The sequence below is a fragment of the Amyelois transitella genome, chromosome 13 (genome assembly GCF_032362555.1).
Source record: "Amyelois transitella isolate CPQ chromosome 13, ilAmyTran1.1, whole genome shotgun sequence".
NCBI lineage: Eukaryota > Metazoa > Arthropoda > Insecta > Lepidoptera > Pyralidae > Amyelois > Amyelois transitella.
The window spans coordinates 5,586,624-5,605,557 of NC_083516.1; the positions used below are offsets into that span (position 1 = coordinate 5,586,624).

The 18,934-nt window shown below is 39.9% G+C and overlaps 3 protein-coding genes across 3 annotated transcripts in view; all 3 read left to right on the forward strand.

Moving 5' to 3' along the window:
• LOC106132098 (transducin beta-like protein 2) overlaps positions 1 to 18,934 on the forward strand; it is a 178,945-nt gene that overhangs the window by 114,723 nt on the left and 45,288 nt on the right. The gene's annotated exons all lie outside the window — the stretch shown is intronic.
• On the forward strand, positions 2,163 to 3,409 carry LOC132902405 (exonuclease GOR-like). Its single transcript, XM_060947372.1, has one exon. The coding sequence runs from the start codon at positions 2,186 to 2,188 to the stop codon at positions 3,407 to 3,409; it is 1,224 nt and encodes a 407-aa protein (XP_060803355.1). The 5' UTR covers positions 2,163 to 2,185.
• LOC132902406 (exonuclease GOR-like) lies at positions 12,411 to 13,657 on the forward strand. Its single transcript, XM_060947373.1, has one exon. It carries the CDS (start codon positions 12,434 to 12,436, stop codon positions 13,655 to 13,657), a length of 1,224 nt encoding a protein of 407 aa, XP_060803356.1. The 5' UTR covers positions 12,411 to 12,433.

Here is an 18,934-nt window from a genome sequence, read left to right on the forward strand (position 1 = left end):
TGAAAGTTCTTTGAACTTCCAAGCCGGGGAGAATGTTTGGACCGATATGTCCCATCTTTTCATTTTTATTTTTATTTACCCATATCTTTAGGTTTTTCATTCAAGGCTAGCACCATCTAGGTAGTGGCGAGGTACCTCCTTCTAAAAACCTAATGCGGAAGGCCTCTTTGGTTAGCGTCTGACTGGCCACATGAGCGATAGTGTGTTGTTTTTCTTTTTAAAAACATGCCAATATCTTTAATGTCGGAATCTTCCGAATTTTTCTCTTCTCCGTTCTTTTAATTGATCTTCGACTGGAACTGTTAATTTATGAGTTTTATTTAGTCGTTAGTCATTATACTACTTCGATTTGTGAAGTGAACATACAGACATTTGGTGTAATCAGTAATATTCAAGGACTTTACAATAGCCGGCCGGCAGAACTTAGAAGCCTCCCAGAGCCCTGGTCAGCCTCACTGCGAGGATTTCTCCTGCACGGTGGATGTTGGTGAGTATCTTTTAAACTGCCTAGTTATACGGTCGTCTAGCCTTGAATAATATTATATCTTTCCATTTCCTTTTTCTCATACTTTTCTTTTCGGTTACGCTCCCCGCAGGATAGGCCCTATTTACACGGGCTATCCAGTAAGTGTTGTAAACCGTAACGGAACCGTCGGAATTCCACCGGAATTCGGAATATTTAAAATTTTATTGCTAAAGAGATATGTAAAAGCTCGAATCTAATATAGGTATAATGGAACGAAGGTGACTGAATCATCAATGCCCACACATTCATGCCACATGACTCATAAATGCCAATCATTACTTACAGATTTTGACACTAATATTTGACAGCTCCGAAATTAAAGATCTTTTAGGGAAAATAACGCATTTTTCAAGTATTCGTCAATTTTTCAGTATTTTTAAGATATATTCTGCTATTCGGGGCGGAGACAAATCCAACAAATCAAAAACCATGAAAATTGGTCCAGCAGATCTCGAGTTATAAGTGTTGTAACAAAGCCGACTTTGTTTTGTATATATAGATGTGTATGTCAGGTATGATGTCTTATGGTCAGATCATTTGCCCCTAATATTACAATGTAATCTCAATATAGTTAGCAAAAAACTGAACCATTCACAAACAAACACTGTGAAGAATAAATTTGGATGGGGTCATAGAACCGATAATGAAAAAATATTGTACCAAAATGAATGTAATAAAATGCTTAAGTTAGTCAATTTTCCTGACATATTTATACAGTGCGCGGGCTGTTACTGTGATGAACATAGTCATAGGCTTGATGGCGTACACCTCCTGGCAGTTGGGAGTCCGGGCCAGGAGGGTGAAGAAAACGCATCCACTCGGCCGCTTTCAGCGGACGATCTGATGGCAACCCCCCGCACCTCATTTTCTTTGAGGCGCAGGTATACGGCCATCCACTGGGCCAACCCCGGCGACAGCCAGTTCCCCTTCACCAGCCGGACGAGAATCTCCGCGTCCCTCTTCATCCATCCCTTTGGGGACAGGGACGCGAGGGGCGCGGGTGTGGATGCGGCGGCGGCAGCGGCGAAGGCGGTCCTGACTGCCGCGGAGGCGGCGGTGGCCGTGGTGACGGCGCTGGCGGCGGCGGAGGTGGCGGCGGCGGCGGCGTCGGCGGCAGAAGAAGTGGCGGCGGTGGTGGCGGTGGTGACGGTGGTGGTGACGGCGGCGGTGACGGCGGCGGCTACATGGGATGTTGCTGCGGTCGTTGTCGTCGCCGTGTTGACATTCATCTCTGCGGCGGCGGCATCAGCGGCAGTAAGGTCAGCGGCGACAGCAGCGGCGGAGACGGCGGCGGCAGGCGCGTGAAAAACGCGCGTATGCGTTAGGGCGAGGTCGGGGGAGGGGTGCGGGAGACCCGCACCTACCCCTTCCCGGGAGGGGCTCCATTCCGGAGCCCGGACGACGCGCGGGAGTCCGCCCGCTGGTGGGAGGCCGGCTCGGATTGGGGTTCGGTCGCTTTCGGCTTCTCCCCCCCCCTCCTGCGTGTGCGGCCCTTACAGTTCGCACACGTGGCGGGGGCGTCGCGCGGGCGGGGGCATTCGCTAGCGAAATGCGAAAGAACAGTAAGCGTTCAGGTTCAGTACACTAGTAAGCGTCCCAAGTGTCCACACGTAGTAACCTCAGAGCTCAAATCTATCACTTTTAACTGTTAAGCAGCGAATGAAAATGCAACACTTTTGTGAGCAATATTACGGTTCGTTATGTCAAGAGGAGGGTGCCATATCGACAGCAGACAACGCCAGCACCGCAGACCGTTGGCAACAGATCAAGAATGATATGTCGGCGTCGCCGTGGCCGCCTTCACCGCCGTCTGCGCAGACCATCTTAATGGAGGAACTAACAGCAGCCCTACAACCCCATCTGCTTTCGCGTACACAGATGTGGGAGCTTGGTTACCCCGTAGAAATCGAGCCAAACTCTACAAAAGCTGTGATGTACATGAATGCGCCGCCGCCACGACCTACAATATTCACCTCCTGGAATGTGAATGCGCCTGAATTTATACCTGGTTCGGAAACTAACAGTGGCGTAATTTCAACGGGATCTACTCCGCGCTTGGACAGTGAAAAAGCAACTGAAGAAGTGGAACATTTATGTGTTCGCTGTCGTAAAGTGTTTCATATGACCCGTGACGGTGAATATTTAACCCAGGGCTTCTGCTCCTATCATTGGGGTCGTGCAGCGGATGGATATTACGCTTGCTGCAACGAAGGTTTTGGTTCCAAAGGTTGCGCTTTAAGCATTTTTCATGTATGGAACGGAACTAATCCTGGTATGAATGGACCACTCGAAGGATATGTTCGGCCACGCTCGCACCGCGGAGGGGTGTATGCAATAGACACAGAGATGTGTTATACAACCGCAGGACTGGAGTTAGCTAGTGTGGCGGTCGTAGATGTAAATGGCCAACTTGTGTACCAAACTTATGTGAGACCAAGTTCGTCTATACTGTGTTATAACACTAGATTCTCGGGCATCAGGCCGCGCAACTTGCAGCACGCGACCAAGACACTGCGAGATGTACAGAATGATCTTCTTGAATTTGTTGGCACGGATACGATATTGGTTGGACATGCCCTGGAGAATGATTTCAAAGTGTTGAAATTATTGCATACAGCAGTCGTTGATACCTGTGCGATGTATCCCCATGCTAGAGGATTGCCGATGCGTCGCTCTCTGCGTGTTCTTTCTGAAGAATATTTGGGACGAAAAATACAGCAAAGCAGTGCGGGCCATTCCGCTTTAGAAGATGCTCGTGCAGTTATGGATTTAATATTGCTGAAAGTGAAAGAAGACCGAGCGTTCACTGAGCACCATCTGATCTCGAATCAGTTACATGAGTTCCAACCATATACACCGTACCTTTTAGTCAGTGTCGCCTAACTTGTTGATATGTAATATAAGATGTTTTTGTTATTTTGTTTCTTTCACGATCTGACACTTTTTTAATGTAAAAATTATTTTAAGGTAAAAATTATTAAATTGTGTAAATATAGTAAAATAAATAGGTTTAAATTTCGCATTAGCGGAATTCACATACCTACAAAAAGGTATATATGCCTCCAGTTTGAGTTTAAACAATAAATGTTATTGGTTTTTTTTTTACATTTTGACTATTTTTTTTTTAACCTTTTCCTCATTGGGATGCTTACTTAAATGAAAAAATACGAAATTTTCAGCTCATGCATTGATAATATTTGATCGTTACAGTAAATGTAAGCAAAATCATCGAATTAAATTAAATTTCAGAAAATGCAATGTCACATACTCACACACATTGAGAGTACCTACGCGCGCGCACTTCTGTGTGTGTCGTGTTTTTATTATTTTATTATTTTGTTTATTTTGGCACAAACAGTCATTACAACATTTTTACAATTAGAATTACATATTAAATAGACAAATAGCGCCGAAAATTTTACAAAAACATATAAATTATGCTAGTGTGTTGACAACATAACAATTTACAAAATAGCTAAATAAATAACTGGTTAACGTAATACATTACATTACATAAATGGTTTACACATATAAATTAAAGCAGAATTTATCTAATTATTTTACGATGCTGTTGAAAGTGCTGGGAATAATTTCCTTTTTAGAGTCTGCAGCGATTGCGAGAAAAGGTCAATGTCAGTGAAGTCCTTGTTATAGCGTTTCAAACTGCGGTAGAAGAAATTTATTCGAGTGTAGTTCTTGAGAAAGCGAGGTGGCACAAATATGTTTAGATGACGAGTGTTACGAACCGGAAGACGAGCTTTACTAATGAAATTAATCTTTGACAAAAGAGTAGGAGAATCCACGAAACTGTTAAGAATTTTGTACAAAAATGTTATGTCGAATTGAGTTCGACGATCTTCTAGGGAAAGTAGCTTATGGTGAACAAGGGAATCATTGTAAGAGGTATTTATTAAGCATGTTCTAAAGTTAAGAATCTTCAAAAATTTCTTTTGCACTCTCTCAATTGCATCCACATCAACCTGATAATTAAGATTCCAGATGCTACTGCAAAAGTCCAAAATGGATCTTACAAAGCTGAAATAGAGGATCTTGATAGTGTCACGATTTTTAAAGGGCTTGGAGATTCTATTAATAAAGCCGAGATTTTTGAAAGCTCCGCGGATAATGTGATCATAATGATTTTTAAAGCTTAGTTTACTGTCCATCATGATTCCTAAATCTCGAAGTGAGTCAACCCTGGTCAACGGAGTATGATTAAGATTATAATTATATTTAATACAATTCTTTTTACGAGTATATGTTATCACCCGGCACTTTTCGATATTTAGGAATAACTGATTATGACCACAATACCCGCACAGTGAATCTAAATCTTGTTGGATCTTATTACAATCATCAACACTAGCAACAACTCGAAAAATTTTTGTATCGTCAGTGTAGAATAGTTGATTAGTATTTTCGAGATAAACCTCCAAATCATTAATATATACAGTAAACAGTAACGGTCCTAAGTGAGAACCTTGTGGTACACCTGACGGGATAGGCAAGAAACCAGAACAAAACCCTTTAACACATACAGCCTGACTTCGATTTCTTATATAAGAGTCGACCCACCTGAGTAAGTTGCCATGCACACCGATTTTCCCAAGTTTTAAAATTAATGAATTATGGCTGATTTTATCAAATGCTTTAGAAAAGTCAGTGTACACGACATCTATCTGCATATCTTTTTCCATAGCATTTGACAGATGATCAACAAAAGCAGCCATATTAGTTTCTACGCTTCTACTTTTGAAAAATCCATGCTGGTTAGGAGATATAACGTTCTTCAGAGCATCAAATAGCTGCATAGTGACAATTTTTTCAAAGATTTTAAGATTTTTCAAAGATTTAAGATTTTTGTACGGAGCTATCGTAATTTACGTAAAAATGACGGACATAGTTAAGTGTAACGTTTGTAATATAGTGATTGATGAAATGTTATCGTATATTCAAAATAAAATATCGTTAATAGATGGGGAGTCTCTAGTGAGAATTTGTGTGTCGGCTTTTACGGGTAAAAAAAATAAAAAACTCAAAGTAGTTGCTATTTAGTGCAGTAAGTACCTACGGAGCGACGCAAAATACAGCGAAAAAGAAAAGGAAAAGAATCCCGTAATATGGATGACACAATTATGCTGTTCAAATCAACAGATCCAGAAAATCTGCCGGTGTTTGTTGCGAGACAACTGGAAAAACCCCCGCCGGTCACATTTGATCATCTAGACTGCACTAAACTGTTGAAAGATCTTACACGAATGTCAGCGGAGATTGAAAACATTACAAGTAGGTACATATGCAACGTTAAGCCAGTTAGTTAAGCAATTTCATAACTCAACATTGAATGAATCTCATAGCTTGAATACATCTAGATGTGATGCTAATAACGATAATCAGCAATATCGAAGTAGGTATTAAAGAGGGTAGCACGGATACGAACTGGTTTAGGTCAATCTTTTGAAATATAGTGCGCAACTATAATTGGCACGTAAATTCCTTAGGGCGACCGCCATTTTGTTTTCCAAAGAAAGTGCATAATTATTAGCATTTTCTCATTTTAATACTATTCCATCTTTATTTAATATTATTCTCATTAGGATAATTTATGCGTATAAGGTAGGAAATACCTCGTTGAGTATTCGTACGTAATTATTATTCGTACGTAATTATTGGTACGGAAATTCGACAAAGTGATTTCACCTGTCGCCATATTATAAAATTTGTCATAATTGCATAATTTTAATCATATCCCCTTAACGTTATTTTCGGTTTTCTGATATTATTTTATACCGAAATAATCAATAATAATTATTTATTGGTTTTGTGAAATACCACAAGACTTCATTTATTTCATTTCTATCTCCATAATGGCTTTATCCGATGTAATGGAGAATAATCCCGAAATTGCCCTTTTGAATTCTAAAAAACAAATGCTTTTTTCCCGTATTAGTGATATATTTGAACTTTCAAAGAAAGTTACTAGTTATACATTAAAATCCTGTGAAAGTTTCATGGCCACGTCAGAGACAATTGACGATTTGCGTGGTAATTTTGAAAAAATAATTGATAAAATTAATTTGCTAATGCTGGAAGATAACCCTAAATTTGTTCCTAATTATCAAGAGTTGGCCGTCTTTGACGATTTGTACTGTCGTATCAAACGTGTTCGTAATAACGTAAATGACGAAGTCAAGGTCAAGGAGCCCACGGTATCAAAATGTAAGTATAAAACTCATATTAAACTTCCTGCCGTTGAGATCGCTAGTTTCGATGGACGTACTGAGAACTGGCTTATTTTTTATGAGTCATTTAAATCTAATATTCACAATAATACTCAATTGTCAGATTCTCAGCGGGTGCAATATTTAATAGGTAAATTAACGCACAACGCCCTCAAGATCACGGCCGGAATCGTACCTACTGGCGAAACCTATAGAATAATATGGGATAGCTTAGTTAAACGATACCAAGATAAACGCACGCTAGGTGCACATTATTTGTCTAATATTTTTGATTTGAAAAATACTTCTTATACTGCACAGAGCTTAGAGATATTCATTGAGAAATACTCTGCTTCTATATTAGCATTAAAACAGTTAGGGATTTCGGAATTGTCTGATTTTATTTTCCTTAATTGTGCATTACGTAATTTAGACACACAATCTGTACAAGCTTTCGAGTTATCGGTACGTGAGAAAGAAATACCGTCCTCTGATGATTTAGTTACATTTATTCGTGATCAAGTTTAAATATTACAACGTTCAAATAATTTAAGCTCTAAAAATTCGAACGTCAATAAACCTCTTTCTCAGTCTTCTAATAACTCGCGTAAGAAGAATACATACACGTTGTTGTCTCATAGTGACAACACTGTTGATTCCGTGTCACTTGAGAAATGCCCTTGTTGTCATGGCAATAAGCATGCCTTGTATCACTGTTCATCTTTCCGCAATTTAGATTCACCCAAAAGTAGATATGATTTTATTAAATCTAAGAACGGTTGTGTTAACTGTTGTGGATTAAACCACACTGTTTCCAATTGTAATTCGTCAGCTGTTTGCGGATTATGTAACAAGCGACACCATACTTTGTTGCATTTCGATAGAGTACATAATTCTGAGCAAAATGCTATTAAAAGCAAAACTCATTTCCAAACTTCGCAAGTCGGTAAAACTGATTCTTCATCTCGAGTCGAGTGCGCGTGCACTAGTCAGCGGCCCGCTTGTCAGGTCGTAGAGAATGTTTCGAACCTGAGAATGAACTCCGCCATTGGCGCGCAGAACCCGCCGTATCAACCCGCCCCTATGACGTCATCTTTGTTTACCGATGCCGCTTCGATGTCTTTTAATACTAAAGTGCATTCGAGCGCTATTTTGCTAGCTACGGCACAGGTCTACGCTAAGGGTAGGGATGCGAGTAAGATGTTGCTTCGTTGCTTAATTGAAAATGCTTCAATGAATAACCTTATAACAACCGACACTTGCAAATTATTGAACTTACCAATAATTCCATTAAGTAATTCTTTTGTTAAGGGAATTGGTATGTCAACACGTCCTATTCATGGGCATGTTGTTTTAAATATTGAGTCTCGTGTAGACAGCAAACAGTCATACCAAATTAGTGCATTAGTGGTTGATTGTCTTACGGATGAATTGCCATGCCATCCTGTTTTATTGATAAATCGGATTTTACTCATTTAGAAAATATTTGTTTGGCTGACCTTACCTGGAACATTCCCGGGGATATACACTTAATCCTTGGCGCTCAGCTATTCCCCTATATTTACCTAGGTGACAGAGTTGAATCAGGCACTAGCGCGCCACCCGCTGTATTGACTACCTACCTACTACCTTTTGATGGGTGATGTACCCAAAACATCCTCTGTTCCTTCGTTCACTGGGTTCGCTCTTAACGATGTCCTTCAGAAATTTAGGGAGTCAGAGGAGATACCGCAGATTAAATATTTAAGTCCGGAAGAAACTGAATGTGAGAATTTGTTCACATCTTCAGTGTCACGTGACAAGTGTGGTCGCTATTCCGTTTCTCTGCCGTTCTGTCGCACGCCTTCAGAATTAGGTAATTCAAGGGCTATTGCTCTTCGTCGATTTATGGCTTTAGAGCGAAAATTTAAACATACTCCCGGGTTAAGGGAGAATTACACATCTGTAATGCATGATTACATCGATAATGACTATTTATCTGAAGTTCCCCAATCTTCTTTAAATGTTGAGGGCTATTACATTCCTCACCACGGGGTTATTCGTGCAGCCAAGCAACAAGCCTATGCCTCGTATAGTTTTGGATCCTACTGTTAAAACTCATACTGGTCTTTCTCTGAATGATATCTTTAACGTTGGCCCTAATTTACAGGCGGACATATTTTTATTACTTATTGATTTTCGATTGTTTCCAATAACTATGACGGCTGATATGAAACAAATGTATTTACAAATTAAAAATCCCGAAAATGATCGGAAATATTGGCGTATTTTGTTTCGGTTCAATGAGAACGAACCTAATCGTGCTTTTCAATTCAGTCCTTTACCTTTTGGACTGAAGTCAAGCCTTTATCTCACTATGAGAACTGTTAAGCAGTTAGCCGAGGGTACGTCTCATGAGTTTCCTGAAGCAGTCGCTGCTTCTAAGAGTAGGCTTCATATAGACGATTTAGTTTATTCAGTGCCTAATGATAAAATTGCAGTTTCTTTGTCCAAACAATTGGTTTCCCTATTTAAGGCAGGATCTTTCGACCTTGTCAAGTCGACTAGCAACTCTTCTGAGCTGTTGTCCCACTTACCCGAGTTTCACCGAAGTACGGTGAATATTTCTAATGGGGGGAATTTTTCCAAGGTGTTAGGTCTCGCGTGGGAGCCTGGTGATGACAAGTTGTTTGTTACTGTTTGCGATGTACATGATAAATGTACTAAGAGGAATATCCTCTCTATTGTAGCTCGCTCACTCGATGTTCAAGGTGTACCTAAATGCCCCAGTCATACTATATGCTGAATTATTGATTTCCAATAGCTTGTGGTGGAATTACCTTCCTTGGTTTATCAACCCACCAAATATGGATTCTTTATCTGAACTCAAAGTCAATGTTTTAACTTATCAAAATGAATCGCTGAAGATTGTTTTATATGAGTTCTCTAAACGTTTTTCTTCCTGGGAGAAACTTTTGCGTACTACGTTTTATATATTGCGTTTCAAAAAGAAGGTGTCAGTTATAAATATTAAGGCACATTTAATATGTGAAATACTTTTACAACGTGTCGTTCACAGTGTCCTTTTCTATAAGCATATAAAGTTAATCAAAGCTGATAAACTTCTTTGTTTCGGTTTAATTATTTACATTCTTAAACTAAAGTTCGGGATATTAGATGCTAGAACTGTCGTAAGATTTAAACTTAAAAAAAGTAATACTTATTTCGGGTCTCATCTCATTCACTTCGCTCCATTTACTTGGCCTATAGATTTAATCACAAAAGTATATCCGGGCAATGATGGAATTGTCAGAGTTGCCTTAGTTAAAACAAAATATGGTGTATATAAAAGACCGGTTGTTAAATTATATCCTTTATCAACTCAATAAATCACTTCAAATACATTTGCATTATACTTTAATTTTAAATTACGTTAATGGTTTAATTGTCTCTTGGTTTAGCCACGTTCTCTCTTAACATATATTTCAATAATTAATACCTATAATCGAACTTAATTTTCTTTGAAAGTTCTTTGAACTTCCAAGCCGGGGAGAATGTTTGGACCGATATGTCCCATCTTTTCATTTTTATTTTTATTTACCCATATCTTTAGGTTTTTCATTCAAGGCTAGCACCATCTAGGTAGTGGCGAGGTACCTCCTTCTAAAAACCTAATGCGGAAGGCCTCTTTGGTTAGCGTCTGACTGGCCACATGAGCGATAGTGTGTTGTTTTTCTTTTTAAAAACATGCCAATATCTTTAATGTCGGAATCTTCCGAATTTTTCTCTTCTCCGTTCTTTTAATTGATCTTCGACTGGAACTGTTAATTTATGAGTTTTATTTAGTCGTTAGTCATTATACTACTTCGATTTGTGAAGTGAACATACAGACATTTGGTGTAATCAGTAATATTCAAGGACTTTACAATAGCCGGCCGGCAGAACTTAGAAGCCTCCCAGAGCCCTGGTCAGCCTCACTGCGAGGATTTCTCCTGCACGGTGGATGTTGGTGAGTATCTTTTAAACTGCCTAGTTATACGGTCGTCTAGCCTTGAATAATATTATATCTTTCCATTTCCTTTTTCTCATACTTTTCTTTTCGGTTACGCTCCCCGCAGGATAGGCCCTATTTACACGGGCTATCCAGTAAGTGTTGTAAACCGTAACGGAACCGTCGGAATTCCACCGGAATTCGGAATATTTAAAATTTTATTGCTAAAGAGATATGTAAAAGCTCGAATCTAATATAGGTATAATGGAACGAAGGTGACTGAATCATCAATGCCCACACATTCATGCCACATGACTCATAAATGCCAATCATTACTTACAGATTTTGACACTAATATTTGACAGCTCCGAAATTAAAGATCTTTTAGGGAAAATAACGCATTTTTCAAGTATTCGTCAATTTTTCAGTATTTTTAAGATATATTCTGCTATTCGGGGCGGAGACAAATCCAACAAATCAAAAACCATGAAAATTGGTCCAGCAGATCTCGAGTTATAAGTGTTGTAACAAAGCCGACTTTGTTTTGTATATATAGATGTGTATGTCAGGTATGATGTCTTATGGTCAGATCATTTGCCCCTAATATTACAATGTAATCTCAATATAGTTAGCAAAAAACTGAACCATTCACAAACAAACACTGTGAAGAATAAATTTGGATGGGGTCATAGAACCGATAATGAAAAAATATTGTACCAAAATGAATGTAATAAAATGCTTAAGTTAGTCAATTTTCCTGACATATTTATACAGTGCGCGGGCTGTTACTGTGATGAACATAGTCATAGGCTTGATGGCGTACACCTCCTGGCAGTTGGGAGTCCGGGCCAGGAGGGTGAAGAAAACGCATCCACTCGGCCGCTTTCAGCGGACGATCTGATGGCAACCCCCCGCACCTCATTTTCTTTGAGGCGCAGGTATACGGCCATCCACTGGGCCAACCCCGGCGACAGCCAGTTCCCCTTCACCAGCCGGACGAGAATCTCCGCGTCCCTCTTCATCCATCCCTTTGGGGACAGGGACGCGAGGGGCGCGGGTGTGGATGCGGCGGCGGCAGCGGCGAAGGCGGTCCTGACTGCCGCGGAGGCGGCGGTGGCCGTGGTGACGGCGCTGGCGGCGGCGGAGGTGGCGGCGGCGGCGGCGTCGGCGGCAGAAGAAGTGGCGGCGGTGGTGGCGGTGGTGACGGTGGTGGTGACGGCGGCGGTGACGGCGGCGGCTACATGGGATGTTGCTGCGGTCGTTGTCGTCGCCGTGTTGACATTCATCTCTGCGGCGGCGGCATCAGCGGCAGTAAGGTCAGCGGCGACAGCAGCGGCGGAGACGGCGGCGGCAGGCGCGTGAAAAACGCGCGTATGCGTTAGGGCGAGGTCGGGGGAGGGGTGCGGGAGACCCGCACCTACCCCTTCCCGGGAGGGGCTCCATTCCGGAGCCCGGACGACGCGCGGGAGTCCGCCCGCTGGTGGGAGGCCGGCTCGGATTGGGGTTCGGTCGCTTTCGGCTTCTCCCCCCCCCTCCTGCGTGTGCGGCCCTTACAGTTCGCACACGTGGCGGGGGCGTCGCGCGGGCGGGGGCATTCGCTAGCGAAATGCGAAAGAACAGTAAGCGTTCAGGTTCAGTACACTAGTAAGCGTCCCAAGTGTCCACACGTAGTAACCTCAGAGCTCAAATCTATCACTTTTAACTGTTAAGCAGCGAATGAAAATGCAACACTTTTGTGAGCAATATTACGGTTCGTTATGTCAAGAGGAGGGTGCCATATCGACAGCAGACAACGCCAGCACCGCAGACCGTTGGCAACAGATCAAGAATGATATGTCGGCGTCGCCGTGGCCGCCTTCACCGCCGTCTGCGCAGACCATCTTAATGGAGGAACTAACAGCAGCCCTACAACCCCATCTGCTTTCGCGTACACAGATGTGGGAGCTTGGTTACCCCGTAGAAATCGAGCCAAACTCTACAAAAGCTGTGATGTACATGAATGCGCCGCCGCCACGACCTACAATATTCACCTCCTGGAATGTGAATGCGCCTGAATTTATACCTGGTTCGGAAACTAACAGTGGCGTAATTTCAACGGGATCTACTCCGCGCTTGGACAGTGAAAAAGCAACTGAAGAAGTGGAACATTTATGTGTTCGCTGTCGTAAAGTGTTTCATATGACCCGTGACGGTGAATATTTAACCCAGGGCTTCTGCTCCTATCATTGGGGTCGTGCAGCGGATGGATATTACGCTTGCTGCAACGAAGGTTTTGGTTCCAAAGGTTGCGCTTTAAGCATTTTTCATGTATGGAACGGAACTAATCCTGGTATGAATGGACCACTCGAAGGATATGTTCGGCCACGCTCGCACCGCGGAGGGGTGTATGCAATAGACACAGAGATGTGTTATACAACCGCAGGACTGGAGTTAGCTAGTGTGGCGGTCGTAGATGTAAATGGCCAACTTGTGTACCAAACTTATGTGAGACCAAGTTCGTCTATACTGTGTTATAACACTAGATTCTCGGGCATCAGGCCGCGCAACTTGCAGCACGCGACCAAGACACTGCGAGATGTACAGAATGATCTTCTTGAATTTGTTGGCACGGATACGATATTGGTTGGACATGCCCTGGAGAATGATTTCAAAGTGTTGAAATTATTGCATACAGCAGTCGTTGATACCTGTGCGATGTATCCCCATGCTAGAGGATTGCCGATGCGTCGCTCTCTGCGTGTTCTTTCTGAAGAATATTTGGGACGAAAAATACAGCAAAGCAGTGCGGGCCATTCCGCTTTAGAAGATGCTCGTGCAGTTATGGATTTAATATTGCTGAAAGTGAAAGAAGACCGAGCGTTCACTGAGCACCATCTGATCTCGAATCAGTTACATGAGTTCCAACCATATACACCGTACCTTTTAGTCAGTGTCGCCTAACTTGTTGATATGTAATATAAGATGTTTTTGTTATTTTGTTTCTTTCACGATCTGACACTTTTTTAATGTAAAAATTATTTTAAGGTAAAAATTATTAAATTGTGTAAATATAGTAAAATAAATAGGTTTAAATTTCGCATTAGCGGAATTCACATACCTACAAAAAGGTATATATGCCTCCAGTTTGAGTTTAAACAATAAATGTTATTGGTTTTTTTTTTACATTTTGACTATTTTTTTTTTAACCTTTTCCTCATTGGGATGCTTACTTAAATGAAAAAATACGAAATTTTCAGCTCATGCATTGATAATATTTGATCGTTACAGTAAATGTAAGCAAAATCATCGAATTAAATTAAATTTCAGAAAATGCAATGTCACATACTCACACACATTGAGAGTACCTACGCGCGCGCACTTCTGTGTGTGTCGTGTTTTTATTATTTTATTATTTTGTTTATTTTGGCACAAACAGTCATTACAACATTTTTACAATTAGAATTACATATTAAATAGACAAATAGCGCCGAAAATTTTACAAAAACATATAAATTATGCTAGTGTGTTGACAACATAACAATTTACAAAATAGCTAAATAAATAACTGGTTAACGTAATACATTACATTACATAAATGGTTTACACATATAAATTAAAGCAGAATTTATCTAATTATTTTACGATGCTGTTGAAAGTGCTGGGAATAATTTCCTTTTTAGAGTCTGCAGCGATTGCGAGAAAAGGTCAATGTCAGTGAAGTCCTTGTTATAGCGTTTCAAACTGCGGTAGAAGAAATTTATTCGAGTGTAGTTCTTGAGAAAGCGAGGTGGCACAAATATGTTTAGATGACGAGTGTTACGAACCGGAAGACGAGCTTTACTAATGAAATTAATCTTTGACAAAAGAGTAGGAGAATCCACGAAACTGTTAAGAATTTTGTACAAAAATGTTATGTCGAATTGAGTTCGACGATCTTCTAGGGAAAGTAGCTTATGGTGAACAAGGGAATCATTGTAAGAGGTATTTATTAAGCATGTTCTAAAGTTAAGAATCTTCAAAAATTTCTTTTGCACTCTCTCAATTGCATCCACATCAACCTGATAATTAAGATTCCAGATGCTACTGCAAAAGTCCAAAATGGATCTTACAAAGCTGAAATAGAGGATCTTGATAGTGTCACGATTTTTAAAGGGCTTGGAGATTCTATTAATAAAGCCGAGATTTTTGAAAGCTCCGCGGATAATGTGATCATAATGATTTTTAAAGCTTAGTTTACTGTCCATCATGATTCCTAAATCTCGAAGTGAGTCAACCCTGGTCAACGGAGTATGATTAAGATTATAATTATATTTAATACAATTCTTTTTACGAGTATATGTTATCACCCGGCACTTTTCGATATTTAGGAATAACTGATTATGACCACAATACCCGCACAGTGAATCTAAATCTTGTTGGATCTTATTACAATCATCAACACTAGCAACAACTCGAAAAATTTTTGTATCGTCAGTGTAGAATAGTTGATTAGTATTTTCGAGATAAACCTCCAAATCATTAATATATACAGTAAACAGTAACGGTCCTAAGTGAGAACCTTGTGGTACACCTGACGGGATAGGCAAGAAACCAGAACAAAACCCTTTAACACATACAGCCTGACTTCGATTTCTTATATAAGAGTCGACCCACCTGAGTAAGTTGCCATGCACACCGATTTTCCCAAGTTTTAAAATTAATGAATTATGGCTGATTTTATCAAATGCTTTAGAAAAGTCAGTGTACACGACATCTATCTGCATATCTTTTTCCATAGCATTTGACAGATGATCAACAAAAGCAGCCATATTAGTTTCTACGCTTCTACTTTTGAAAAATCCATGCTGGTTAGGAGATATAACGTTCTTCAGAGCATCAAATAGCTGCATAGTGACAATTTTTTCAAAGATTTTAAGATTTTTCAAAGATTTAAGATTTTTGTACGGAGCTATCGTAATTTACGTAAAAATGACGGACATAGTTAAGTGTAACGTTTGTAATATAGTGATTGATGAAATGTTATCGTATATTCAAAATAAAATATCGTTAATAGATGGGGAGTCTCTAGTGAGAATTTGTGTGTCGGCTTTTACGGGTAAAAAAAATAAAAAACTCAAAGTAGTTGCTATTTAGTGCAGTAAGTACCTACGGAGCGACGCAAAATACAGCGAAAAAGAAAAGGAAAAGAATCCCGTAATATGGATGACACAATTATGCTGTTCAAATCAACAGATCCAGAAAATCTGCCGGTGTTTGTTGCGAGACAACTGGAAAAACCCCCGCCGGTCACATTTGATCATCTAGACTGCACTAAACTGTTGAAAGATCTTACACGAATGTCAGCGGAGATTGAAAACATTACAAGTAGGTACATATGCAACGTTAAGCCAGTTAGTTAAGCAATTTCATAACTCAACATTGAATGAATCTCATAGCTTGAATACATCTAGATGTGATGCTAATAACGATAATCAGCAATATCGAAGTAGGTATTAAAGAGGGTAGCACGGATACGAACTGGTTTAGGTCAATCTTTTGAAATATAGTGCGCAACTATAATTGGCACGTAAATTCCTTAGGGCGACCGCCATTTTGTTTTCCAAAGAAAGTGCATAATTATTAGCATTTTCTCATTTTAATACTATTCCATCTTTATTTAATATTATTCTCATTAGGATAATTTATGCGTATAAGGTAGGAAATACCTCGTTGAGTATTCGTACGTAATTATTATTCGTACGTAATTATTGGTACGGAAATTCGACAAAGTGATTTCACCTGTCGCCATATTATAAAATTTGTCATAATTGCATAATTTTAATCATATCCCCTTAACGTTATTTTCGGTTTTCTGATATTATTTTATACCGAAATAATCAATAATAATTATTTATTGGTTTTGTGAAATACCACAAGACTTCATTTATTTCATTTCTATCTCCATAATGGCTTTATCCGATGTAATGGAGAATAATCCCGAAATTGCCCTTTTGAATTCTAAAAAACAAATGCTTTTTTCCCGTATTAGTGATATATTTGAACTTTCAAAGAAAGTTACTAGTTATACATTAAAATCCTGTGAAAGTTTCATGGCCACGTCAGAGACAATTGACGATTTGCGTGGTAATTTTGAAAAAATAATTGATAAAATTAATTTGCTAATGCTGGAAGATAACCCTAAATTTGTTCCTAATTATCAAGAGTTGGCCGTCTTTGACGATTTGTACTGTCGTATCAAACGTGTTCGTAATAACGTAAATGACGAAGTCAAGGTCAAGGAGCCCACGGTATCAAAATGTAAGTATAAAACTCATATTAAACTTCCTGCCGTTGAGATCGCTAGTTTCGATGGACGTACTGAGAACTGGCTTATTTTTTATGAGTCATTTAAATCTAATATTCACAATAATACTCAATTGTCAGATTCTCAGCGGGTGCAATATTTAATAGGTAAATTAACGCACAACGCCCTCAAGATCACGGCCGGAATCGTACCTACTGGCGAAACCTATAGAATAATATGGGATAGCTTAGTTAAACGATACCAAGATAAACGCACGCTAGGTGCACATTATTTGTCTAATATTTTTGATTTGAAAAATACTTCTTATACTGCACAGAGCTTAGAGATATTCATTGAGAAATACTCTGCTTCTATATTAGCATTAAAACAGTTAGGGATTTCGGAATTGTCTGATTTTATTTTCCTTAATTGTGCATTACGTAATTTAGACACACAATCTGTACAAGCTTTCGAGTTATCGGTACGTGAGAAAGAAATACCGTCCTCTGATGATTTAGTTACATTTATTCGTGATCAAGTTTAAATATTACAACGTTCAAATAATTTAAGCTCTAAAAATTCGAACGTCAATAAACCTCTTTCTCAGTCTTCTAATAACTCGCGTAAGAAGAATACATACACGTTGTTGTCTCATAGTGACAACACTGTTGATTCCGTGTCACTTGAGAAATGCCCTTGTTGTCATGGCAATAAGCATGCCTTGTATCACTGTTCATCTTTCCGCAATTTAGATTCACCCAAAAGTAGATATGATTTTATTAAATCTAAGAACGGTTGTGTTAACTGTTGTGGATTAAACCACACTGTTTCCAATTGTAATTCGTCAGCTGTTTGCGGATTATGTAACAAGCGACACCATACTTTGTTGCATTTCGATAGAGTACATAATTCTGAGCAAAATGCTATTAAAAGCAAAACTCATTTCCAAACTTCGCAAGTCGGTAAAACTGATTCTTCATCTCGAGTCGAGTGCGCGTGCACTAGTCAGCGGCCCGCTTGTCAGGTCGTAGAGAATGTTTCGAACCTGAGAATGAACTCCGCCATTGGCGCGCAGAACCCGCCGTATCAACCCGCCCCTATGACGTCATCTTTGTTTACCGATGCCGCTTCGATGTCTTTTAATACTAAAGTGCATTCGAGCGCTATTTTGCTAGCTACGGCACAGGTCTACGCTAAGGGTAGGGATGCGAGTAAGATGTTGCTTCGTTGCTTAATTGAAAATGCTTCAATGAATAACCTTATAACAACCGACACTTGCAAATTATTGAACTTACCAATAATTCCATTAAGTAATTCTTTTGTTAAGGGAATTGGTATGTCAACACGTCCTATTCATGGGCATGTTGTTTTAAATATTGAGTCTCGTGTAGACAGCAAACAGTCATACCAAATTAGTGCATTAGTGGTTGATTGTCTTACGGATGAATTGCCATGCCATCCTGTTTTATTGATAAATCGGATTTTACTCATTTAGAAAATATTTGTTTGGCTGACCTTACCTGGAACATTCCCGGGGATATACACTTAATCCTTGGCGCTCAGCTATTCCCCTATATTTACCTAGGTGACAGAGTTGAATCAGGCACTAGCGCGCCACCCGCTGTATTGACTACCTACCTACTACCTTTTGATGGGTGATGTACCCAAAACATCCTCTGTTCCTTCGTTCACTGGGTTCGCTCTTAACGATGTCCTTCAGAAATTTAGGGAGTCAGAGGAGATACCGCAGATTAAATATTTAAGTCCGGAAGAAACTGAATGTGAGAATTTGTTCACATCTTCAGTGTCACGTGACAAGTGTGGTCGCTATTCCGTTTCTCTGCCGTTCTGTCGCACGCCTTCAGAATTAGGTAATTCAAGGGCTATTGCTCTTCGTCGATTTATGGCTTTAGAGCGAAAATTTAAACATACTCCCGGGTTAAGGGAGAATTACA

Excerpts from the sequence above, each read along its gene's own strand:
- LOC132902405 (XM_060947372.1), top strand. The coding sequence starts at position 2,186 with ATGAAAATGCAACACTTTTGTGAGCAATATTACGGTTCGTTATGTCAA.
- LOC132902406 (XM_060947373.1), top strand. The coding sequence starts at position 12,434 with ATGAAAATGCAACACTTTTGTGAGCAATATTACGGTTCGTTATGTCAA.